This window comes from Mesoplodon densirostris, chromosome 11 (genome assembly GCF_025265405.1).
Source record: "Mesoplodon densirostris isolate mMesDen1 chromosome 11, mMesDen1 primary haplotype, whole genome shotgun sequence".
Classification (NCBI taxonomy): Eukaryota; Metazoa; Chordata; class Mammalia; order Artiodactyla; family Ziphiidae; genus Mesoplodon; species Mesoplodon densirostris.
The window spans coordinates 14647772-14674982 of NC_082671.1; the positions used below are offsets into that span (position 1 = coordinate 14647772).

Here is a 27211-nt window from a genome sequence, read left to right on the forward strand (position 1 = left end):
TGACATCTTTTCATCCTTAAGTTTAGTGGCAACTTCTTTTTTTCGGCTTTTGTGTCTACTTGATTGTAAACTCCTTGGGCACAATTATTTGATGTTATTTATCTTAGTTTCGGATTTTAGCATCAAACCGAGTGCCTTGCATTCACAACATAACTGTCTACTAAATTCATTCATTATAGGCAAGTGCTGATTATTGTGCCAAAGACAGTTTCATATATATAACAGACAGGTAATAACTGTACATGGTTTATTGAGAGCAGGAATCCAGTATTTATTCATTGATTGATTAATAGTTTGAAGTCATTTTATAATTAGAGCATCAGATGAGTCTGGTGCTCCTTTCTTTTCAAAAACCTGTTAGAACCGCTCAGCTGGAATTCTGTATATCAATTATTTAAATAATAGCTCACTGTACCTTTTTCTGTGAATTTATCCACAAGATTAGAGCTGTATTACCTCATAATAAATGAAAAGAGTCTTTTAAATACTTGTAGTACTAAAATCCCTTGGCAGGAATTCAGAATTATCTCACATTCTGCCCTATTCCAGTCAGTGTCACAGCCAGGTTCCAGTGTACATTATCAAGATTGGAGAATACATATATGTCGTTTTCAAAAGACACAGACAATGAAAACGAAGCACTAACATCTGCTGATGCTAGATTTTCTGATACTTCTACTGATATGCTTCTATAGAAACTGTTCTCAGGCCTGTGATTAATTGCTGTTTCCAAGAGCAAACTGGTAAATCTTACTTCCTTTTTTGGTAGAATATGGATTTGTCCATCAAATCTTAGCTAGTCCTGGATGCACCCTTTAAAGTCTAAAGGAGGTAAAATTAGGACAAAAAAAAAAAAAAAAAGGAAGTACACCACACATAGCAGGTGGTAAATGGGTGAGAAGTAGGACCAAGTGAGAAGTAACGTAGATGGAAATCATAAATCCTTAAACATGTCTAGATAAAGCCATGGAAGTTAGATCCATAAATACGGTTGTGGGTACTAGGAAGCTTGGAAATATCCTTAATCTAGATATTGGTGTTAGAATAACTACACCTTCTAACCCTAACTCTCTTGAAAGTCCCTGCAAAAAAACAAACTAAACTGATTGTGTAATGAATTGTGTAATGAACTGTAATGATCCAGTTTAAGCTCTTCCAGTTCCATTTTGGACTCTGAACAGGAGGGGACAGAATGTGGAAGCAAATTGTCCAGGATCACGGATTTGGAAGACTGGAAGCCTATAGGTGATCTTCGCCAAATGTTACATTGTGTCAGTGCCAGCCTTTCGAGGAAGCCTTGCCACCAGAGCAGGGAAAGAGAAGTTCAACAGAAGGTAATTTTATCAAAGACTTCTCATCAGCGTCCCCCCAGCCCCCGAGATTTGAATATTCTCTAAAGCTTTCAAAGCTTTCAACACTGAGATCTTTTAAAATTGTTTGCGGCTACATAAAAGTCGGCCTCCTTTGCCTCCTTTCCCACGCCCAAACTTGATGTGTCCCAATACAATGGCTAACGTCCCGAGGCGCTGCAGAGGGGAAATGGCCTTTCGGGAGGAGACTTTCCGCCGGCGCCAAAAAGAAGGGTTCAGAGAGGAGAACCGGTGGGCGGGGGGTTGAGACCAGGGGGAGAAAAATCAGGCGATTTAGGGGAGGGTCTTGGCGAGGTTGGAAGTCGTGCTTTCGGCGCCCGAGAGCAAGTTCTGAGGAAATTAACCAGAGGGGGCGTGGCGCCTGCCTCCCACCCGCCCGCCCTCGCAATGAAAGTCACCGAGCGCCTGCGCGACCCGCCTCTGGGACCAGGTCGCTGTCTTTCTCCTGCTCGGATTCACAGTACGTGCCCGGGAGGGGTGTGTAAGCGACGGGTAAGGAGAGGGAAGCGGCGGGAAGGGGACCGGGGTGGCAGGTGTGTAGGCTTGAGGGTCTCTGCCGACCTGAAGCTTCTTTGTTCCATGTAGCTGCTATGTGTTTGCTTTTCAGTCCATCGCTTTTAAAAAGGAGTTTCATTCCTGTCCCCCTTGCAGGTAAATTGTCAAGCTCCAGGACTAAAACTTGAGAGAATTAAGTCTTTTTGTGTTTAAGTGATGATTGACCCACTTTGTCTTCTCAGACCAAGGCAGCATCCGCTTTGAAAGGGCCCCCTTGAACTTTTGGGGAATAAAAAGTACGTGCAAGTAATAGTAATCTAGAAAGTGGCTGCAGTTTAAGCAACTTCTGTTCATCCTAAGGGTGTAAAATCCTGCAGCGGCTCTGAGTTCAAGGACAAACTGGCCTCTGTACCTCCTGAAAGACAGGACTTGGTTCTCTTGGTTTGCTTTGATGAGCCACAGAAACATTAGCAAGTTAAAAAATAATAATAATTAACAAAGTGGAGGAGGACATGAATTAGACCCTACTAGATGAATTGGAGATTGGTAGAGTCTGCTGACTGGAGCCCTGGGAGGATTCTCAGCCCCCCAGTCTGGAGGCAAAAGCCATGTGGAAGGAGTAAAGGGGAAAGGAAGCCTTCTTTGGGAGTTGAGGCCTCAGCTGTTACTGCTATTGCTGGACTGGGGTGGTGGGGACCAGGCTGCATGCAGATTCCATCTCCCTGCTTCCTTTGAAATAGTCCCAAGGCCTCTTAGCAGTCCGGGCACCACATTTATTTTCTCCTTTTTCCTCTGGCTGTTAACTCCCCAAGAACGTGCCAAGTGGGCTGTAATCAAACATTGTTGAACGGCCTTGGAAACTTCTCCAGGTCTCCAGCTAACAGGCTTTAACCCAGTCTAGCCCAGTGTTCTCAGATCCCTAGCCTGCTATGAAAACTAGACACACCTTTTGCATCCCCTGGGAGTTAGGCTGGTATTGAGTTTGACTGTCTTCTGCTTTTTCCAAAATAAGAGGCCTATGTGTGTTGACCATCTTTGTTCATCTTGAAAAATGGCAAATCGGTCCAAATTTGAATATTACTCTCTGTGGCAGACAAGGACAGTTTTTCTGAGGCTTTGTTTGAGAGTGGAGTTTCTTAATCGCTGAGTCCAGAAAAGGTCAGCATAGGCCCTTGGTAACGGCCTCCCCCCACCTCCCCCGCCAGAGCCAGAAGCATTTTCCTCCCAACACCTGGGCCCTAAAACTTGGAGGCCTTGTCTGCAGTCACCTCAGTCTATTCAGTAAATTCTAGAACTCATAAACAGCAATGAAACCACTGAATTATCTTTTTTCTTTGTCTCATGGGTACTGTTCTGTTGCTTTAAAAAGTCTAAAATTGCAGAGTCATGGCCCTGGGAATGCGTGCTCACATACTGTGTGTTGCACAATATTGATGTAGAAAGGCTGCTATAGATAAGCGAACTTTGCTCTTTTTGGCTAAGGGCCTATAAAGAGAAGAGGAATATTTCTCAGTTGGTAGTATCTATCACTCAACTGTGATAGACACTAAGGGAGCAGGGGTGGAATTCTGTGGGGTGCAGGGGACAAGACAGGAAGGGGATTTGACAGGAGGCGGCCCCCAGAAGGCCAGGGAAGTCTAGAATGTTTAGCCTGGATGGTAGATAGCCCACAAGTTCAACACTTGAGAAAACTGGGTTCCAGTCTCGGGCCCTCCACTGTGAATTTGGGTCAATTGCTCATTCTACCTCTCTGGGCCTCAGTTTCCTCATATGTTAAAGGGAGAGACAAATATTTGCTCTGAGTACCTTAGAGTTCTCCAGATTCTCAAGTGAGGTAATGTGATGGCGTTTGAAATCTCTAAAATGGTATCCTCAGTGCCTAGAACAGCACTTATTTATTTACCAAATACTTGTAGAGCACTTACTGGGTCCCACTGCCTTTCTAAGCACTTTATACTTCATTCACTTAATGCTCACAAGAGTCCTGTGAGATAGGAAGTATTATTAACCTCATTTTTACAGGTAAGGTAAATTAATCGCAGTGGGTAAGTGGCAGAGTTGCATCCACCTGGACCACCGTCTAGTTGCACAGTCTGTGTGAGCTCGACACGCAGCTCTTTGTCCTTTGTAAAGGCATCACCTCCACATTAGGGGACTGAGCCCCCCTCTCTGGCGATACAGGTAGAGATATTCTCCACTGTGCCAACCAATGCTGGACAATACAAGGAACAATACACTGTCCAGACAGAATACATCGTTGGAATCATTTATTTTGTATAACTCATCACCAAGTTTCATGTTTTGCTCTGCTTACCTTTCTTAGATTATTTCTGCTGCGTTCCTAGACTACTCAAATAACTGAACACTTTACCCTCCGAAGTATTATTACTACTGTACTGCTCTCCTCCCTCCTGGTGACCTTTCATGTACAAAGTTTCCAATAACTATTTTTAGAGTGCAGTGCCTGGGCATGATGCAGGTTCAAGGCAACTTACTGACAAATTAGTTTCAAGAAAGGAAGTCTAGATCAGCACCACCTAATTTTGTGCTATAAATGACTCCTATTTCTTTTCTTTTTTTTTTTTTTTTTTGCGGTACGCGGGCCTCTTACTGTTGTGGCCTCTCCCGTTGCGGAGCACAGGCTCCGGACGCGCAGGCTCAGCGGCCATGGCTCACGGGCCCAGCCGCTCCGCGACATGTGGGATCCTCCCGGACCGGGGCACGAACCCGTGTCCCCTGCATCGACAAGCGGACTCTCAACCACTGTGCCACCAAGGAAGCCCGACTCCTATTTCTTAATGCCTTATCTTTAACTCTCCTTACCCCACCCTCAGATGTGCTGGGAGTGGACTATGTTGATCCCGAGAGGCGATTTGTGGACCCATAGTGTGTGATTCCAGAAGCTCAGTATTGGCCTGCTCCCAAAGCCACAGACTTGAGCTAAGGCACATTTTGGTGATTGAGAAACTCTCTGTGTAAAGTACACTTTGTGTGTTGTTCACATTTAGAGAAAAAGCCTCCCACTGACCTTTGCCTCCAACTGCTCATGTCTTTGTGTTGTTTTCCCACCGACAGGTCTGGAGGTCTTCTACTTTTTCTCTCTTCTTTCTATACCCATTTTCACTGAGAGAAAACCATCCTCTAGTTGCTAAATACACTTCATTCTGAGACCATTGGTGGGGACGTACGGAAACTGTTTGACTTTTAAAATTATGGTTGAATAGCAGCATTTCCTACTTGATAAAGTTTTCTTAAGTTTTAAAAAAATTAACACCTCTGCTGTGTTTCTTCATATCTCTGTCCGGAGGCATAAGACTTAGGGATTCCTTATTAAGCTAATTACTCGACCTGCATGCTGAAGGAGAGTGCAGTTTATTCATGACTCCCCCACCCCCTGCCATCCTAGAACAAGAGCAGAGACATTAAATGTTGCTAAAAGTATTATTTTGCACTGAGAAACGTCAACTGAAAAAAACACATAACGTGAGAGCTGGGAGTTCAGCCTTAGTTGGGGCTTTCTGAGGACTGTATCTCTTGAGAAACTGCTCTGAAGAGGTGCGGGTATCAGTATATATATGATTTTGGTGAAGGGGGTATGTGCAATCAAACGCACATCTTAGTAGAAGTTTGCTGCTGGTTATGAGGAATGGGTATCTCCATTAATGATGTTAGTGCTTTTCTAGGTATGAGAATATACAAAAAATTGGGCTCATAAAAATTTCTCCTGAAAATATCTAACTCTCTGAAGGCCTCTTCTGCCACTTTTTCCCAGTGCACACAGGGCCTCATTCCTGATCCGCCCTGAACTCCTTTCAGGGTGTGTTAAAGGTCAGCGACTGCACTGGCTAGTGACTTCATGCTTGTAGAATCAGATGGTGAGTGATATTTTTAGCTGGCAGAATCTATCTAACATACTTGCTTTTAAGACTACTGACTGTTGGAGGTGGGTTAATTTGCTACTGTGTGTGTGTGTGTGTATTTAAACTACATACGGTTGACCCTTGAACAATGCAGGGGTTAGGGGGGCCGGCCTTCCACACAGTCGAAAATCCACGTATGACTGAACAGTCGCCCCCTCCTTATACTCGGTTCCTCTGTATCCATGGTTCTGCATCTGAAGATTCAACCAGCTGCTAATTGTTTAACATGCTGGTACTTAGTATTGAAAAAATCCAAATATAAGTGGACCCACACAGTACAAACCCGTGTTATACAGGGGTCAACTGTACATTTCTATGTGTCTGAATCCAAGGAGTATATTTTTAGCCTACCTTTTAAAATAGGGGTTGCTTAGGAAGCTTTGGGTTTTTTATTGCCAAATGGGAGTAATACTTAACTTGTAGCATAATTGGAAAAGGAAGGAAGATAACAGATGGAAGGGGTGCTAGCACTGCCAGCTGCAGGGTAGGCACTCAGTCAATGTTCGTTGAATCGGAATTAAGCAGTCTGCACGCTCTTGAAGGAGACAGTGCAGTGTGGTTGGTATACAAGATGTGAGGTCAGAGACCTGGGGTTTTGGTTTTTTTTTACATCTTTATTGGAGTATAATTGCTTTACAATGGTGTGTTAGTTTCTGCTTTCTAACAAAGTGAATTAGTTATACATATACATATGTTCCCATACCTCTTCCCTCTTGCGTCTCCCTCCCTCCCACCCCTCTAGGTGGTCACAAAGCACCGAGCTGATCTCCCTGTGCCATGCAGCTGCTTCCCACTAGCTATCTATTTTACGTTTGGTAGTGTATATATGTCCGTGCCACTCTCTCACTTCGTGCCAGCTTACCCTTCCCCCTCCCCGTGTCCTCAAGTCCATTCTCTAGTAGGAGAGACCTGGGTTTCTGTCCCAGCATGGCTGCTAAGTATCTCAAATTTCCATTTCATTCATATGTAGAATAGAGATACTTATGAGAATTATAATTTTATGGTTATGAAAATTATGTAAGGTAATGCTAAGGTAAAGTACATGGTATAATTGGATGTGTAGCCAAGTCTTATAAAATTAAATATATATGTATTATATATGTGATTTATGTCCCATTCAACAGTAACATACAGACAACTATATGACCAGTAGCAGAGCATAGAAAGATATACAGGTTTACAGATTATTGGTAGATGGATAGATTGATCAGAATGATCACTCTAGGTTGCGTGCAGGGGTTGAGTTTTAAAGGCAGGAACAGATATGTCTACAAGAGACAACACTCCATGCTAAGCCTGTAAAATAGCGTTTAAGCTTGGGTATGAGAAAAGATATTTGTTTATGTAGAAGACATAGAAGATGTAGATAGTGGGGCTGATAATAGAACAGAAGAGGTTAAAAAGAATGACTCTCAGATAGTGCGGAATTTCAGCTTTACCCTAAGTTTCTACCCACTTGGACTTCAGCATCACCCGTGTGTGCCTCTGTCTCCTTCCTGGGCACTTTGCTGGTTATACTTCCGACACCAGACTCAGGGAGTTCCCTTCAGTTTACTCCTGACCGCTTTTAGGTGGAAGTAAATATGGAATGTGAAGCGACCTGAAGACTTCCGTAAAGTTAATCCTCCTCCCCTTGTGCCTTCTACAAAAGCATCATAAATGCCAATTTTTCACCTTGCATTTGCAAGCCTGTTGTTTTATGTTTCCATTACGCTGCTTCACCCTCTTCATTTGTGTTGATGGGAATGATGACCATGGTCTTGATGACAGCGATGATTGTGATCGGGAGATGATAAACTTTATTGGGGGTTTTCATGGGCCAGGCACTGTGCTAGGTATGTTCCACATGTTACCTCAATTAAACCCTGACAACAACCCACTAAGTTAGGAGGTGTTACTATTCCTGTCTTATAAATGAAGAAATTCAGTTTCACAGAGGCTAAGTCTCTCCACCAAGGTTAATAGCAAAATGGTGTGACTGGAATTAGAATCCTGGAGTCTGAGATCTTGAATACGACTGAAAGGACAAAAGGCTGTTAAGTTGAGCTTGTAAAGGAGGACATATGTTGGAACTTAAGCATTTCTAATCAAACATTAATGATGCTAAATACAGTGTACGTAGTTTGATGTTTCTGAAGAGATCCATGGATTCTGTTTTTGTGTGTGTCCAACTTGTGGCTCATCTTGATGCAAAAATATGATTTTTTTTTTTTTTGCGGTACGCGGACCTATCACTGTCGGGGTCTCTCCCCTTGCGGAGCACAGGCTCCGGACGCGCAGGCTCAGCGGCCATGGCTCACGGGCCTAGCCACTCCGCGGCATGTGGGATCCTCCCGGACCGGGGCACGAACCCGTGTCCCCTGCATCGGCAGGTGGACTTGCAACCACTGCGCCACCAGGGAAGCCCCCCAAAATATGATTTTATTTCTATCTTTAGAGCAGTTTGCCTGTTTATTTTTGCTTCTAATACCCCCTGCATTTTCATTTTCACTCAGTACTTGTTTGATGTCTTCAAACTTAATGATATAGAACTAGAAAAAACCATAATAGTATTAATTTTGGAATTAAAAAAAAACCTAACTGATTATTTCTTCTTCAAATAACCCAAGATATCTTTAAGAACAGTGTGGTTAATGCTGCAGTATAAGCACATCAAGTGACCGTCAAGTTATTTGGGGTATTTCTGTCTGCTTTTTCCTATCTTGTCTAATTTTTTTTTAAGATTCCAGACCAAAATTGAAACAATGGTCGAGCTCACGCAGCTAATGGAGAATGAAGTATTTATGGCCTTTGCCTCCTACACAACGATTGTTCTTTCAAAAATGATGTTTATGAGTACTGCAACTGCATTCTATAGACTGACAAGAAAGGTAAGACATTGGAGGCAATATTTTCTTTTAAGAGTTGAGATTCTGGAAAGCAATTTTCTTAAATTATTTTTTGTAAAGCCCAGTGGCATATTGTCTAATACTGAAAATGAAGTATGCAATCATTTGGTGCAGGTGGTTCTGATATATTTATGGAATGGGTGCTTTTTCCTAGAAACTAGTAAATAGTTTTTTCATTGTAGCTTTTACCTTTTGTCATGCCACTTAGCATATGAGATTTCTGGAGTATCAAAGTTTTCAAGGAAACTTTTTGTGATTTTGAAGTTAATTTTGCCTACTAGAGTTTAGAAAATAGTCATTTTCTAGACAGTGAACTGGTGTTTTCAGCTCTGTTACAGGTCAAGGATATGCCTTTGGGGACAGAATTAAAGTTCTTATTATCAGCAGAACCTCTTATGATTGGGATAAGGCATTTGAATTTTGTGTGGTTATGAATTCTTAAGTGGATAATATTTCTACCCATCATGATAAGAATGATTTTTTTAAAACTGGAGGCTTGGGGAAGGTGGTAGAAAGTTTTTGAAACACATAACCTATATTCAGGCAGGGTTTATGACAACAGTGATGGGGGTAAAGCAAAGGTACATCGACAAAGTTAAGTGCTTTTCATTGGTGTGGTCCCTGTGCCTATTCAGCAGCTTCTTTCTGGAAACCATCGTTTCTCTTTTAGTCCCTGTCCTGAGTTTTTGTCCTCCAGAGCCTTGCTTTTATCTAGAAGTCACAGTCCTTCCTAAGGTATTTCCTCATTACTGTCTTGAGGTGTCATTTCTTCCCAGGGATATTTGCATTTTAATGGGGGCACATAGCCACATGTTTAACTCTCTAATGGGGCAAGGTGTTAGAGCAGCAGGCTCTAAAGTGGCTGCTACCACCAGATCCACACTGTCCTCTAGAAAGGTCATGGCACCAAGGATAGCAGAAATGTTGCTTGTCTTAAAAGGAGAAGGGAATTCCAATCTGTGGAGTGCCAGTGATATATGTTAGGAGCCATGACACTCTTTGTGTGTGTCAGATCATGGAAGCATTTTACATAATTTTTAGCATTATCATGTGAGACGAGCATTACTGTTCCCATTTTACAGATGAGGAAATACAAGTTAGAGAGATTAAGTAGCTTTCCCAAGGTTACACACCAATAAGGGGTGAGGCTGAGATTCAAATTCAGATTGGTTTAAATGAAAATCTCATGCACTTTACGTTGTAATACCTTTATTTACTTATTCAAAATATATTTATTGAACATCCACTGTGGGCCAGGCAATTATTTAAGAACAAGACAGACAGATCTGACCTCAAGAGCTGATACTGTATCACACTGCTGCCCACCAGTTCTCCTCAACATCTTTACCTGAAATAAATGCTCATGTTATGTTAAGAAAAATATTATAATATTTATGAGGTTCCTCAGCTTAAATTAAGGCTAATTTTAGAGTTCGTGTTTTTCTTTATTATATATTATTAAATACTGGGACATACTTAAATATTTTTCAATGCGTGTTTCAAGTTTCAGGGAATGGGGAAATCATTTCAAACATCATAATAATGGCAGGAAGGAATACATGAAATATGCCCGAGAACATGTACTTGGTGTGTATAGGAATGTGATTCAACTTCTTATATTTCACTGTATTGTTCAACACCAACTTCTAGTTAATTCAGAAAAAGAAAAGAGGCACACATATCCTAACCAAGTACAAAATACTTTTCCTGCCCCTCACTGTTTTATGCTGCATGCCTGTTCTCTGATATCCTTGGCAAGTAAACTTATGACTTTCATATGAGCCAACCAGTTAGAAATATTAATACTCTTGAGGGCAAGTGCATCAACATTACTGTAAAAAAATGCCAGTTCACCGTAATAGTCAATGAGGACTTTGAATTATGCTCTTTTTTTCCATTTTTGCTTCCTTTTCACTATTTTTATACATTGGTTTTTATTTACATTCTTATTTATGCTTCTCTTAAAATTTTCTTTACACTGTGAATAAAAATTCAGATTTTAAGAAGAGATGCTTTCTGCTACCCCTGGGTTTGATCTATTGCTCCCACTTTTTTTTCATAATGGCCAACTTGGATGCCTGTATTTCCTTCCATTAAAATGTAAATAACTTATCAGATAGAGTTACCCCCATGTTACTTGGCATTTGAAATAGGTTTTTTCCTCGTTATTTGGAATAGGTTTTTGCCAACCCAGAAGACTGCGCAGGCTTTGGTAAAGGAGAGAATGCCAAGAAGTATCTTCGGACAGATGACAGAGTGGAACGTGTACGAAGGTGAACCCACTGTCTCCTGAAATGATTTACTTGATCAAAGAATTTTGGTACCAGAGTTAAGTGAGGATGTTGGGGTCTTGAAGAAAGAAGGAAGAAAAGTCAATCCTTTTACCTAGTCCATATAATTATAGAAAATTAGCGATCTATCACCGTGATTGCACATATTTCGAATTTAGCTTTTCTGTGCACTTTGTTGGGGTTAATGACTTTGTTCTGTGTAGGGATTTATCAAAAGTAATGACAGGTAGGAGGTGAAATGAGGATGGTAGATTCTTGCAGTTTTTGTCATCTTTCTCCAGAGGTGAAACTGTCAGCTTGTATAAAAGGTTGAAGAACTAGGTATTTTCGCATAAGATTCAAAATATGAACTTGGGAAATCTCTCCCTTTCCAATCTCTCTCTCTCTCTCTCTTCTTTGTAGACATTATGTTTAATATACTGAGAATGCAATAAACAATGAAAAGCAGTAAGCCAAGATACCATCTACACAGTTTCCTAATAATACCAGGAATATACTTATTTTAAAAGCACATTGAATTCTGGTTCTGGAGTATATTTCTTTTTTTTTTCTTTTTTTCTTTTTTTTTGCGGTACGCAGGCCTCTCACTGTTGTGGCCTCTCCTGTTGCGGAGCACAAGCTCCAGACGCGCAGGCTCAGCGGCCATGGCTCACGGGCCCAGCCGCTCCACGGCATGTGGGGTCTTTCCGGACCGGAGCAGAAACCCGTGTCCCCTGCATCGGCAGGCGGACTCTCAACCACTGCGCCACCAGGGAAGCCCTGGAGTATATTTCTTAATCCTTGTCATAAAGTCCTGTAAATTGCAAACTTTTTTTCATCTTTACAGAGGTATTATTGACAAATAAAATTGTAAGATGTTGAAGTGTACAATGTCATTTGATATATGTATATGTTGTGAAAGGATTCCCTCTATTGAGTTAATTCACACATCCATCACCTCACATATTTCATCTCCCCTCCTTTCTTTTTTGATGAGAACATTTAATTTCTACTCCTATAGCAACTTTCAGTTATACAATAACACAATACAGTGTTATCAACCATAGTCAGCATGTTATACTTTAGATCCTCAGACCTTGTTCATCTTATGACTGACGGTTCATATCTTTTTATCAACCTCTCCATATTTCCCCCAACACCTAGTCCCCTGGCTACCACTACTTTCTGTTTCTATGAATTGGATTTTTTTTCCTTTTGGTAGATTCCATGTATAAGTAATACCATATAATATTTGTCTTTCTCTGTCTTAATTATTTCATTTAGCCTAATGCCCTCCAGTTTCATCCAAATGACAGGATTTCCTTTTTTTTTAAGGCTGAATAATATTCCTTTGTGTGTGTGTGTGTGTATGGTTAGGTTGTTTCCATGTCTTGGCTGTTGTGAATAATGCTGCAATGAATATGGGAGTGCAGACATCTCTTTGGGATAATGGTAGTTCTCTTTTTAATTGTTTGAGGACCTTCCATACTGTTTTCCATAGTGGTTGTACCAGTTTACATTCCCTACAACAGTGTGGAAGAGTTCCCTTTTCTCCACATCCTGGCAAGCATTTTCTATCTCTTGTCCTTTTCACAGTAGCCATCCTAACAGGTATAATGTGATAACTCATTTTGATTTAGGATGATTGGTGATGTTGAGCACCTTTCATGTACCTCTTGGCCAGTTGGATGTCTTCTTTGGAAAAATGGCTAATTGGGTCCCCTTTTTTAATTGGGTTATTTTTACTTGTTTGTTTATTTGTTTTGGGCTATGGAATTGTATGAGTTCCTTATATATTTTGAGTATAAGCCCTTATCAGATATGTGGTTTGCAAATATTTTCTCCCATTCCATAAGTTGCCTTTCAATTTTGTTGATGGTTTCTTTTGCTGAGCAGAAGCTTTTTGATTTGATGTAGTCTCATTTGTTTGTTTTTGCTTTTGTTGTCTTTGCTTTTGGTGTCAAATCTAAAAAATCTTTGCTAAGGCCAATGTCAAAGAGCTTACCGACTATCTTTTCCTTCTAGAAGTTTTATGGTTTCAGGTCTTATGTTCAAGTTTTTAATCCATTTTGAGTTGATTTTTGTGTATGGTGTAAGATAGGGTCCAGTTTCATTCTTTTGCTTGTGGAAATGTAGTTTTCCTGACACAGTTTATTGCAGAGGCTGTCCTTCCCTATTGTGTATTCTTGGCTCCTTTGTAAAAAATTGACTATATATGTATGGGTTTATTTCTGGACTCTCTATTCTGTTCCTTTGATCAATGTGTCTGCTTTTACGCCAATGCAATACTGCCTGGATTACTATAGTTTTTTTTAATGTAGTTTGAAATCAGGAAGTATGATGCCTCAAACTTTGTTTTTATTTCTCAAGATTGCTTTGGATATTCAGGGTCATTTGTGGTTTCACACAAAGTTTGGAATTTTAAAAAAGTTCTCTAAAAATGCCACTGGGGGGCTTCCCTGGTGGCGCAGTGGTTGAGAGTCCTCCTGCTGATGCAGGGGACGCACGTTCGTGCCCCGGTCTGGGAGGATCCCGCATGCCGCGGAGCGGCTGGGTCTGTGAGCCGTGGCCGCTGGGCCTGTGCGTCCGGAGCCTGTGCTCTGCAGTGGGGGAGGCCACAACAGTGAGAGGCCCACGTATCGCAAAAAAATAAAAAAATAAATAAAATAAAAAATAAGATAAAAATGCCACTGGGATTTTGAAAGGGAGTACATTAAATCTGTAGATTGCTTTGGGTAGTGTGGACATTTTAGCAATATTAATATTAATTCTTCCAATCTATGAGCAGAGAATATCTTTTCATTTATTTATATCTTTTATTTCTTTCATCAGTGTCTTATAGTTTTCAGTGTATAGATCTTTCACCTCTTTGTTTAAATTAATTTCTAAGTATTTTATTCTTTTTGCTGCTATTTTAAATGGAATTGTTTTTTAAGTTTCTCTTTCTGATAGTTCATTGTTAGTGTATAGAAATGCAACTGATTTTTTTCATTGTACTTTTATTGAAATTTGAGCAAGAATTTGGCTTTGATATTCTCCAACATAATATTTTTGTATATTGATTTCATATCCTGAGACTATACTGAATTCATTTATTACTTCTAACAGTTTTTGGTGGAATTAGGTGAGTGTTTTTGATATAATATCATATCATCTACAAATAGAGACAGTTTTACTTCTTTCTTTCTGTTTTGGATGACTATTTCTTTTTCTTGATTAATTGCTCTGACTAGGATTTCCAGTACTATGTTGAATAAAAGTGATGAGAATGGGCATCCTTGTCTTGTTCCTGATCTTAGAGGAAAAATTTTTGGCTTTTCACCATTGAGTATCATGTTAACTGTGGACTTGTTATATATAGCCTTTATTACATTGAAGTACATTCCATCTATAACCAGTTTGTTGTGAGTTTTTATCATGAAAGGATTTTGGGTTGTCAAATGCTTTTTCTGCTTCTATTGAGAAGATTTTTTAAAATGAATTAATTTATTTATTTTTGGCTGTGTTGGGTCTTCGTTTCTGTGCAAGGGCTTTCTCTAGTTGCGGCACGTGGGGGCCACTCTTCATCGCCGTGTGCGGGCCTCTCACTGTCGCAGCCTCTCTTGTTGCCGAGCACAGGCTCCAGATGTGCAGGCTCAGTAGTTGTGGCTCATGGGCCCAGTTGCTCCGTGGCATGTGGGATCTTCCCAGACCAGGGCTCAAACCCATGTCCCCTGCATTGGCAGGCAGATTCTCAACCACTGTGCCACCAGGGAAGCCCCTGAGAAGATTTTTATTTTTCATTTTGTTAATGTGGAGTATCACACAGATTGATTTGCAGACGTTGAACCATCCTTGCATCCCTGGAATAAATCTCACTTGATAATGGAGTATGATCCTTTTGATCCTTTCAATTAAACTGTTTAATTTGTTTTGCTAATATTTTGTTGGGGATTTTTGCCTCTATGTTCATCAGGGATATTGGCCTGTAATTTTCTTTTCTTGTAGTGTCCTTATCAAACTGGGATATCAGGGTAATACTGGATTTGTAAAATGAGTTTGTAAATGTTCCCTCCTCTTTTATTTTTTGGAAGAGTTTGAGAAGGATCGGTTTTAATTCTTCTTAGGGTGTTTTGTAGAATTCACCAGTGAAGCTGTCTGGTTCTGGATTTCTTTGTTGGGAGGTCTTTAATTACTGATTCAATCTTCCTACTAGTAATTGGTCTGTCTAGATTTTCTATTTCCTCATGATTCAGTCTTGGTAGTTTGTATTTTACTAAGAATGTAACCATTTCTTCTAGGTTGTCCAATTTGTTGGTGTATACTTGTTCATGAGTCTATTTTGACCTTTGTATTTTTGTAGTATCAGTTTGAATGCCTTCTTTTTTAATTCTAATTTTATTTGAGTCCTCTCCCTTTTTTTCTTGGTAAGTCTTGCTAAAGGTTCATTTATTTTACCTTTTCAAAAAAAATCAGCTCTTAGTTTCTTTGATCTTTTTACTGTCTTTTTAGTCTATTTCATTTATTTCTACTCTGATCTTTGTTATTTCTTTCCTTTTACTAATTTTGGGCTTAGTTTGCTTTTCTTTTTTTAGTTTTGTGAGGTGTAAAGTTAGGTTGCTTATTTGAGATCTTTCTTTTTTCTTAATGTAGGTATTTATCACTTGTATAAGCTTCCCTTTTAGAACTGTTTTTGCTGCATTCCATGAATTTTGGTATATTCTGTTTCTGTCTTTGTCTCAAGACATTTTTTGATTTCTCTTGATTTTTTCTTTGACCCATTGGTTGTTTAGTAGCATGTTGTTTATAATCTCCACATTTGTGAATTTTCCAGGTTTTTTCTTTTTTCTTTTTTTTATAGTTGACCTTTAGTATCATACTGTTGTGGTTGGAATAGATGCTTGATATGATTTCACACTTCTTAAATTTATTAAGGCTTGCTTTTTGGCCTAACACACGATCTGTCCTGGATAATGTTCCATGTGTTCTTGGGAAGAATGTGTATTCTTGGCTTTTGGATGTAAAGTTCTGTAAATGTCTTTTTAGGTCCATCTGATCTAAAGTATAGTTTAAGTTCAATGTTCCCTTATTGATTTTCTTTCTGGATGGTCTATTCCACTGTTGAAATTGGGATATTGAAGTCCTCTACAATTATGGTATTGTTCTTTCTCCTTCAGATCTGTTAATATTTGCTTTATATATTTAGGTGTCCTATGTTGGGTGCTTAAATATTTACCAGTGTTATACCCTCTTGATGAATTGACCCACTCTACCATTATATAATGACCTTGTTTGTCTCTTGTTACAGTCTTAGGCTTAAAGTCTGTTTTGCCTGATATAAGTATAGCTACTTAGCTTTCTTATGGCTTCCATTTGCATGGAGTATCTTTTTCCATCCCTTCACTTGAGTGTATGTGTGTCCTTAAAGATGAAATTAGTCTCTTTATAGGCAACATGTTGTTAGGTCTTGTTTTATTTTTATCTATTCAATCATTCTGTGTCTTTTGATTGGACAATTTAGCCCATTTTCATTTAAAGTAATTACTGATAGCTATGTACTTATTGCCATTTTGTTAATTTTTTTCTGGTTGTTTTGGAATGCCTTTGTTCCTTTGTTTCTCTCTTCCTTTGTAATTTGATGATTTTCTCTAATGGTAAGCTTTGATTGCTTTCTCTTTATCTTTTGTGTATCTACTGTAAGTTTTTACTTTGTGGTCACCCTGAGTCTTACATAAAACATCTTGTGTTTATAATAGTCTGTTTTTTAAGTTGATAACAACTTAGCTTTGAATGCATACAAATGCTCTACATTTTTACACTCCTCCCCCCACATTTTATGTTTTTGATGTCACAATTTTCAACTTGTTATTTTGTGTATCCACTGACAAATTATTGTAGTTACAGTTATTTTTAATACTTTTGTCTTTTAATCTTTATACTAGAGTTATAGGTGATTTAACCACCACCATTACATTAGAGTATTTTGACTTTAACTATATGTTTACTTTTACAAGTGAATTTTATACTTTCATGTTTTCCTCTTTAGTGTCCTTCAGTTTCAACTTGAAGAACTTGAACACTTTTTTATAGGGCTGGTCTTGTGGTGATAAACTCCTTTAGCTTTTGTTTGTCTGGAAAACTCTATCTCTCCTTCAATTCTGAAGGATAACTTTGTTGTGTAGTGTATTCTTAGTTGGTAGTTTTTTCTTACAGAACTTTGAATATATCATCCCACTCTCTCTGGCTTGCAAAATTTCTGATAAAAAAATCTGCTAATAATCTTACGTGGGTTCCCTTGTATGAAACAAGTTGCTTTTCTCTTGCTGCTTTTAAGCTTCTCTCCTTGTCTTTAACTTTTGATAAGTTAATTATAATGTGTCTCAGTGTGGGTCTCTTTGGATTCATCTGTTTTGGTACTTTCTGAGGTTTTTGTAGCTGAATGTCTATTTCTTTCTTCAGATTAGGAACATTTTCAGCCATTACTTCTTTGGGTAAGTTTCTGCCCCCTTTTCAGTCTCATACTTCTGGTGCCTCTATAATGCATATATTGGTCTTTTTGAGGGTTTTCCATAAGTTCTTTAAGCTATTGTCACTCTTTTTCATTATTTTTTCTCTTTGTTTCTCTGATGGATGAATTCTGCTGCACTGTCTTCAAGTTTGCTGAACCTTTATTCTGCTTGATCTAATCTGCTGTGACCTCCTTTATTGAATTTTTTAAATTCAGTCATATTCTTCAGCTCTGTGATTTCTGTTTGTTACTTTAAAAATATTTTCTGGGCCTCCCTGGTGGCGCAAGTGGTTGAGAGTCCGCCTGCCGATGCAGGGGATACGGGTTCGTGCCCCGGTCTGGGAGGATCCCATATGCCGCGGAGCGGCTGGGCCCGTGAGCCATGGCCGCTGAGCCTGCGCGTCCGGAGCCTGCGCGTCCAGAGCCTGTGCTCCGCAACGGGGGAGGCCACAACAGTGAGAGGCCCGCATACCGCAAAAAAAAAAAAAAAAAAAAAAAAAAAAATATTTTCTATTTCTGTTTGTTACTTTAAAAATATTTTCTATTTCTTTGCTCATGCATTGCTCTCCTGACCTTGATGAGCATCTTATGACCATTATTTCCATCAGGTAAATCACTTATCTCTGTTTCAGTAAGATCTGTTTCTGTAGATTTATCTTGTTCTTTTGTTTGGAACATATTTCTCTGTTTCTTTATTTTTCTTTATTCTCTGTGTTGGTTTCTGTGCATTAGATAAAACAACCACCACTCCCAGTCTTGACAGAGTGGTCTCATGTGGGAGATGAACCTTGTCAATTAGCTTGAGCTTCTGGTTGTCTCTCAAACCTTTGTGATTGTCCAAGCTGCCTTCTTTTTTTCTACTGGCTCCCAGTTTTTGAGTGTGTGCCAAGACTTTTCAAGTGTTCCAAAGAGGAGGATCACAGTCAGCAGCTAGCTGCAAGCTGATTGGAAACTGGACTCTCAAACAACAGCTGGGAAAGTAGGTAGTTAAGCCCCTTCCAGAGAGAAACTGGGATTTGGGCATTTTTCCTGGGCTCAGGTGTATAGCTGTGGGGAGAGCTCTTATACCTATTAAGAAACTGCTTCCTTGTTTGCTATAGTCCTGTGGAAGTCATGAATGCAAGACCCATTGGCTATCAGAGCCAAGCAATCCAGGAGCCTGTACCTTCAGTAGTAGCTGCAAAAGTTGGGGTGCCAGAAGTGCATACAAGCTCCTTCCAAGGAGATACTGGCAACTTGGAGTGGGCTAGAGGGAGAAGGTGAGGGATGTGTCTTCTGACTTCTCCAGGCTCTGAGGAGGATTATAGCCAGCCCCTAGATGCATACTGAATTAGAAGCTTGACCCTCAGCAGCAGCTTTAAAGTATACAGATGAATGCCTTTTAGGGAAAGACTGGAAGATGGACATTTTTGCCTGCTCCCTCTTCACTGAGCCTTGGGGGTGGGGGTAGCTGAAGCAAGTGCTTGTGCTTGTTGAGAACTGATTCTTTGTTTGCTGTATTCCTGTGGGACTTGTGAATGGTAGCACTATTGGCTGTCAGAGCCAGGTGATCTAGAGACCCATCACTTGGGCTGCAGCCATAAAAGCTGAGGTACAGATGTGTGTAAGCTCCTTCTGGGGAGATACTGGCAACTTGTTTTGGGCTAGAAGGAGAAAATGGAGGAGGTGTCTACTGGCTTTCCTAGGAAGGATCAAAGCCAGACCCTAGATGCAGGCTAACTGGAAGCTTGATCTTTAGGTAGCAGTTTTTAAAGTATGCAGGTGGATCTCTATCTGGGAAAGACTGAGAGGTGGGCATTTTTGCCCGTTCCTTCTGTGCTGAGTCCTGGGGGAATAGCTACAAGTCTCATGCACCTGTTAACAACTTTGCTTTTGTTTGCTATAGTCCTTTGGGTCTCCAAAATGCAATCCTCACTGACTTACAGAGTTAAGTGTTTTGGTGGGAGCCTGTTTTTGGGTGAAAGTCTTAAAGGTTGGGGCACTAAATATGAGGTCTAAACCTTTTCTCCTCAGGGAGAAGCTGGGAGTTGAGAATACCCTTCCAACTGTATGGTGCTGTTCTGGGGGTGGGGCTTATAGGAAGATTTTCCTCAGCCTTTCCTTATCCATTTCGATGTGGGTATTTTCTCATTCTCTCAATGGGGTAGAAGTTGCTCAGCTAGTTTCTGGATTTCTTTCAGAGGTAATTGCTCCATGTGTAACTGTCCATTTGGTGTATCTGTGGAAAGAGGGGAGTTCAGGAGCCCTTTATGTCACCATCTTGGCCGACCTTCTCCCCACCGCAAAATTTTTTATATTGAGATTCCATTGCCAATCCATTAGTTACCTTTTTCTAACATGTGAAACATTAAAGTTATGTACCATCTTCATTTAGTATTTTCTAATGCTCATCTAAACTGTAGTACAATTCTAGACACATTTCACGGAATAAGCAAAATTATATAAAATTAAAGAAGCAGTGAAGAGTTTTCATAGCCATACTTAAACATTTAGATATTTAGTTTTGTGATGAATAGTTAAGATATGAAACATCATGAATATATTTGACTACACTTCTTCAATTTGGTGAGTATAAATAGATAATGAAATGGGGACTGCAAGAAAAAAATTTTACTTCTGTAATTCACGTATCTGCTGCAGCATCAAATCCCTTTGGAATCTAGATCATATTTGCATCATCACTTTTGACTTCCTGGAAAGTCTGAAGCCCCTCCCAAGATTTCTGCAGATTCCCTTATGGTATATAGTCTCAAGATTAACTCAGTCTGCAATCCTGCATTTGTGCATGTTTCCATATTCTGCATTTTGTTAGGCTGATGTAAACTTGGTTCTTTCCTCAACTCTCTCAACAAATCAAGTTTAAAATGTGATAAAAATAGACCTGACTAAATCAAGGTGCAGTTTACAGTATGGCAACACAAACATTTCAAGTTGTATGTTACAGTGCTCTGTTCTTCAGCATCCTTTCCCTGGGGAAGTTGCATTGTGCCCTCTTCACCTCACAAAATGGTCATCATTACACCATTGTGCAGGCTATTCTTTTACCCCATGTACTTCTCCGCTCCTCCAGTACCGAAACTTAATTTTTTTATTTATGCAAAAGTTTAATCTCAAATTATTTATCAAGCAAGAATGGCTTTTTCTAAGAGGAAGTCTATGCTAGATAGTTAGAATAAAAATTTAACTTCTCCTTCACTTAGTTATATATTTGTTAATTCAGCAGTCCTACTGATTAAAGTGGCCAGTTTTAAAATGGATTGTGTCAAGAATATGGATCTAAAATAGTCTTAGGAATCTCTCAAAGAATCAATGTGAAAATTTCAAACAGTATCAGAGGAAAATTATATGTGTTATGATGAAAAAGAATAAAAATTAGAAAAGGTGAATAAAGCTTTGTGGAGTTATCAAAACCACTAAAGAGAAAGTAAGCAGTTTAAAGCTTTGTCTCATCCTTTTTGTGCATCCCTTTTAGGGAAGGTAATCAAATACATGATGCTAATCATGATCCTATGCTCATAAAATTGCCCAGAACTTGAAAGTGACAACAGTTAGACCTTTAGTAGCATTAGTAAGTTTGAAAGGAAGATCAAAGTAAGTCTCACCTATGAAAACTTAGCAACAGATATTTTATTTGGGGATTTTTAGATTCCTCCCCACTCTCCCTTCCCAGCCCCTACTTCTATCTCTCCTTGCCCATGGGATTGTATTTCTAAAGGAGAAAGCCCTTATCTAAGCTGATCTTCTCATCAGGTTGTGAACAACAAATAAAATTTAGTGAGAATGATTGACCTTAGCTGTGAAAGGAGTCAGTGTCCTCGAGGAGGTGCAGCCACTGTGTGTCCAGCGCCTCCTGGCGCTCAGACACTGGCTTTTCAGTGAGGCAAGAAAGAGAGTGTCCAGGAAAGACAAGGCATCCCGTTAGATCGGATCAGTCCCATCAAAAAATTTCCTACTAACAAATCTCTTTTGGAGATACATTTCAGAGAAAGAGTTTCCAGAATCTCCACTTTCCATTTTTAACCTAGAATTTTTCTTTTTCATTACTCCCACATGTAATTATCACGTTATTTCTATTAGCATATTTCAGTGACAGGGACAGAACTTGGCTACAAAGGAAGTGAAAATTATGCTTTCAGGTATGCAATAGTGAGAAAATTAATACATTCTACACATATGGAACACTTAATTAAAAATATAAAGTAATATGTGTTGAAATGTCAAGATAAGTAGCCTAAAGTTAGTTATTTATATTCTGGGCAGACAGAAATCAGTGATGATTAGAAAACCTTTTACATTATGCATTTATTTAATCCTATCCCATCTCATTCTAGAAAGAATTCAAGACCAAATGTGTTCCCTACAACAAGGTAAAAAGAAAGTTGTACGGTAATCAGGGCAGCTGGAGAAATACAGAGTAGCATTCAAAAGAGGAAAAGGAGGGTGGTATTTAGGAAGAGGAGAGATGTTTAGAATAGGCTATGTTCAAAGGTAGAGAATACCCCTTCACTGAAACTGTTCAGTGGAGTCCAGGTGATACTCACTGGGGATTCTTCAAGGAATTGGAGCATGGGCTAGGATTTGAGCCAGATGACTTCCCTTCTGGCCCCAGTGCATGAAGGAAGCATTTATTGGGAGATTACTGTGTGTGTCTCACTGTCACTTCTTTTATTGGAGTGCTATAAAATAGCTTTAAGACTGGGTTCCTGCCCTTGAGGGCGTTTATAACTTTTCCCCCAAAAATAAGACCAACATTCATGTAGTACTTAGAGAATGATATAAAGCAGTCTCCCATTAGATGTTAAGTGGTGAGGTACAGGGTATTAGTTCCTAGGGTATTTAGGAATATTTCATAAAGGAAGAAGCTGAACAATGTTAGGGCTTGAGGAGAAGGAGAGGAGAGATCACGTCAATTTGGGAAAATTTCTTTGTGGGAATTTGGACATACTGCTGCTGTATGCTGAGCATGAAGAACTTTGGGTAAGAGAAGGGAGTCAGCAAGCCTGGTGTGAAGCTCCTTTTGTAGTTGGCCATCCCCTGATAATTCTCAAAGATGTCTAGCAACTCTGGTCTAGGTCAGGGCGATGCTGAGATCCAAGTGGTTCTGATCTGACTAGGAAGGTGTGACTGGTGCATCATAAGCACAGAGCAGGGTTGATGGGAAGGTCAGCCCAGAGCAAGCTTGCCCCAAGGAGCATCTGCCTGAAGGAGAAAGAAAACAGGAAGACAGGATGATGGAGAGGGGGAAATAGACCCCGGTAGAAGGTGGTCACACATAAAGATGGATGTCCACCAGGTAGTAGATTTTGGTAGCTGTCTAGGAATGACATGAAAACGAAGGAAGCTGCCCCTCTAGGATGAGTTCTGTTGTTTGAGCAGAGAAAGGGCTATGGTGGAAGGGTGATACTGAACTACAGCAGGAGCTGACTGGGAGAGTTGGGTAAGCACGTGCCTGGCTCAGGGTCTAAAAAAGAAGAGCATATAAAATAGCATAAATTAACATAGACTATGAGGCTCCATTGAAAACAGGCCTTACTAGGACAATAAGGAGTGCCATCTCTGAGACCATTTTGAGGGCCAAGGACAGGGAAAGAGAATTGAAAAGAGAATAAGATAGAGGGGGGAAGCCAGAAAAAAATGGAGGGGCCAGTAAGGTCCAAGGAAGCCCTGCCTTTGAACTTCCTTCCCTCTCCCTCCACTGGAGCTCTTTACCCCTTATTATCTTTGACTTTCTTCTCTTCTATTTGCCAATTGCTTAATACAGGCTTAGAAGTAAACACATTTCCACAGGGTCTCACCATTATAGGTTCTTTCCCAACTTTAAAATGTCTGTCCTTTTAGAATGTTGTGAAGGAGAAAAGTAACATGGCCAAGATGGGAGGTGTAGATATATCTGTGGTCCAGCAGGAGAGTTCAAAGGACCCAAAACAAATACCCTTGGTGTAGTTGGTGAAGCGGGCTCTTCTTTAGTAGAAAATAGTATTCCTGTCCTTTCTTGCCCACCTCACTCTCAGTAACCCTTGGGTTGTTCCATGAAAGAGAAGGGACAAGAACTCCCATACCTTTCTGTCTTGGCTTTTATTCAGGAACAGGCAGTTGTTTATTTAAATCTTTCAAAACTGTTACTTACCTAGGTTACTGTCACATTCTTCATACCTTTATGTTGTCATCATCTTTGTCAAAAGAAAAAGGTGATGAGAAAGGATAATGTACAGGAAACAGGAGAAAGGAAAGGAGGGGAGGAGAATGGTGATCATTGAGCAGGCAATCTGTAATAGTTACATTTTTTGCTAAAAGAAAAGAGAGTAACATAAAACAAATATTTTTCATTTTGAAATATGTATCAATAGCTGATAAGCTCTATCAAAATCTCAATTTCTAGTCTAGATTCTTAAGCAGTTTTTTAATTCTGGAGACTTGAACAGGGGTACCAAGTTTTTGAAGATTAAGCAGTTTAAAAAAATGTCAAGTCAATAATAGATGTGCCTTGTATTCACAATCCTAGCCAGAGGTGCCATGAATTGGAGGAAAACTTGTGTCTAAACCATGCTTTCTGTTTTCTTATAGCTGAGGTATGAAATTCCAATCAAGGAAATATGTCTTTCTCTTTATTGTCTATCAATTTTGTGTATACTTTGCACTTTGCTCCATCACTACTAACTAATTCCTTTTGCAATTTTAGGATGGGTTGGCTAAATTTTTTTCCATGTTTGAAAGACTAGTTATGTATTCTATTATATGGATGTGGAGAGCATGAATTTCTTGATATTAAATTGGTAAATTGATTCTTGGCAACCTAGTGGATTGGGTGAATGGGCAAGAGTGGTCTCAGGAGCCATTTTGCAGACTAGCACAAGTGAGGGAGGAGTCTTAAGAAAGATCATAACCAAAAGGATTTTCTTCTTTTGGGAAGAAGAGTTTTTATAAGAAGAATCTTGAATTGCTGTTGTATGGAACTTAGAAGAAAAAGTATTTTATATGTATAAAAATGGAGTGAGTTTTATTATATAGATGCAGTTTTGATAGTCTTGAAAGCGCAAAAAGCCTTCTCTGTTGTATGCTGAGATACACTACAATAGAAGAAACAAGATAATGAGACATTCTAAATAAGAGTCAAGTGGGTAAGGAAGCAAGGGAATTTGAGAGAAATAAAATAAATCTTACTTTGCATATTTAAGATCCATTAACACTTCTATTTAGTTTCAGAAGAGAGGGACAAATGAATATATTTCTGCTGATTTTGAAATTTGTGTTTTACAAGTCATCTTTTTCCACAGAGCCCACTTGAATGACCTCGAAAATATTGTGCCATTTCTTGGTATTGGCCTTCTGTATTCCTTGAGTGGTCCAGATCTCTCTACTGCCATCCTGCACTTCAGACTCTTTGTTGGAGCACGAATCTACCACACACTTGCATATTTGATACCCCTTCCCCAACCAAATCGCGCTTTGGCTTTTTTCCTTGGATATGGAGTTACACTGTCAATGGCTTACAGATTGCTGAGAAGTAGGTTGTACCTGTAAAGAGAATCATACAACTCATCATCCAGTGATTTTCTAACAATTCTGTACTTCCAATTTATAACAAATACTTTTTAAGATTTTAAGTGGGAAGGGAGCAGAGAAATTAAGATAGGGAAAACCTAGTCTGAATATTAATGTCACCAATATCCTTTATTCTTTTTTAAGATTTGCACTAGAAATTTAACATAATTTTTAACTCTTTTGTCTTATTCTTAAAGTACTTTGTTTTAAATTTTGATTGTAATTTGTAACATTATTCAACATTTCATATTTTAAATCTTTAGAAAGAGTAAGTACATGTATGTTAAACTTGTATTTCAGTATTGCTGAAATCGGCGTATGAAATAAAGAATTTAAAGTACGATTTCATTTGGTTTTATTTTTCCCAACATATTTTCAAAAGTTTCAAACCTACAAACAGGTAGAAAAGTAGTACAATGAACTTCTATATGCCTTTCACCTAGATTTACCAGTTGTTAACATTTCCCCATATTTGCTTTAGCTCTATCACTCAATGTTTTTTCTGAACAATTTGAAAGTAAGCTGCAGATACTGTATCATGCATTTAAGATACTTCACTCCTAAATACTTCAACATGTATCTCCTGTGTACAAAGCAGTCTCCAAATAACCATACCATTCTCACACCAAAGAAATTTAACTCTAATACAATATTTATTTAACATACACAGTTCATATTTAAATTCCTCAATTTTTCCAATACTGCCTTTTATAACTGCTTTATTTTTGATCCAGGAATCAAACAAGAACATCACACTGCCTTTTGTTATCATTTCTATTGAGTTTTCAATAAAATGGATGACTTCTTTCATTTTTTTCATCTTTTATGACTGGCATTTTTTGAGAAGTTTAGGCTGGTGGTTTTATAGAATGATCCTTAATCTGATTTGGTTTTGTATATTATTTTCTCATTCTTAGATTCAAGTTAAACATTTTTGTCAATGTTGTATTCTTCAGATTATAGCACATTAATAGACATATGATGTCAGTTTGTCCCATTAGTGGTGATCAGTTCAGTAAGGTAGAATCGACCAGATTTATTCACTGTAAAACAATCTTTTTGTAATCGTATTTAGGGTGATAAATTGAGACTGTGCAAATCCTGTCCTCCCAATGGAGGACACCCAATGGATTCAGCATCAAATATGCTCAGTTTTGTTTCTATATAAAAATATAAATATATAAACATAAAAATTCATAAAGCATATGTTTACAAATGTATAAACACTATATACATCCATACATATTTAGATTTTTTGTCTTGAATTATGTGTACTTAAACCTTTATAATAAAGGATGAACTTTTAAAATATTGATATTTTTCTTATACTTGCCATTTATATTATTAGTTTTTCTCTCTCTTGATTACTCTTAATTTTAATACATATTTCTTAAATAGTGCTTTTAGTGGCTCTCATAATGGTTCATTTAGGTTTACCACACAAATGAAAAGTCACTGTGTTTATATTTTAAGTTTCATAATTTGAGCAGCTCTTAAGTCCATAAAACATATTGGACAACTGACTATGGAGAATTCTGTACAAGTTTCTTTTCACTTCTTTTCCTAATGTTAAAAGTGGCTTTGCATATCAGGAAAGCTTTGTGGTATAATTAATAGAAAAGATCATGAGCTCAGAAGTGAAAAGTTCAAAATTTAAGGATTAGATCTGCCTGCATAAACACACACACATACAGACACACACACACACACACACACACACACACACACCCCCTACCCTCTGGATTTGGGTAACCTACTTACTCTGTCCAATCTGTAGTTTCCTTAAACTTTTGTGAGATTTTTTGAAGGTCAAATGATCTATGTATGTGAAAAAAAGATATTCTAAACAATAAAGTGTCCTCCATATGGAAATTATTTGAGTAATCTATTGAGCACAAAGATTCAGTTAGCTGAGTTTTGTGTAAAATACTTGTTTAACCATTGTCACTTCTGTAATTGTTCTCATAAATTTTCTACTTCCCTGGTAATGCTTCTCAGAGTAGTAGCAGAATGTACTGTGGTTATTGGTTACCCACTCAGCTACTAATATTTGATATCCATTACTTAACAACTATCAGGAAAAAGGAAGGATATTTAAATTATATGTCCTTAGAGGTATAGAAACTATGTATATATGCAGAATATGTTTAAGAAAAAATGAAAATGTCTAGAGATCACCTACTTCAATTTCCAAGTTTGAATAATAGTTGTAAAGACAATTTAAAATGGTTTCTAGCTG

At 38.8% G+C, this 27211-nt stretch overlaps 1 protein-coding gene across 3 annotated transcripts; it reads left to right on the plus strand.

Annotated features, from left to right (window-relative positions):
* The first annotated feature begins 1755 nt into the window (after positions 1-1755).
* Positions 1756-25315, plus strand: MGST1 (microsomal glutathione S-transferase 1). Of its 3 annotated transcripts, none has more exons than XM_060112546.1 (4): positions 1756-1830; positions 8508-8655; positions 10852-10946; positions 24705-25315. In XM_060112546.1, the coding sequence occupies exons 2-4, from the start codon at positions 8530-8532 to the stop codon at positions 24949-24951; spliced, it is 468 nt and encodes a 155-aa protein (XP_059968529.1). In that variant the 5' UTR covers positions 1756-1830; positions 8508-8529; the 3' UTR covers positions 24952-25315. The 3 variants fall into 3 exon arrangements, with proteins under 3 accessions (XP_059968529.1, XP_059968528.1, XP_059968531.1); XM_060112545.1 differs by having other exon boundaries at positions 1781-1862; XM_060112548.1 differs by having other exon boundaries at positions 1781-1862; positions 8515-8655.
* Positions 25316-27211: the final 1896 nt, after the last annotated feature.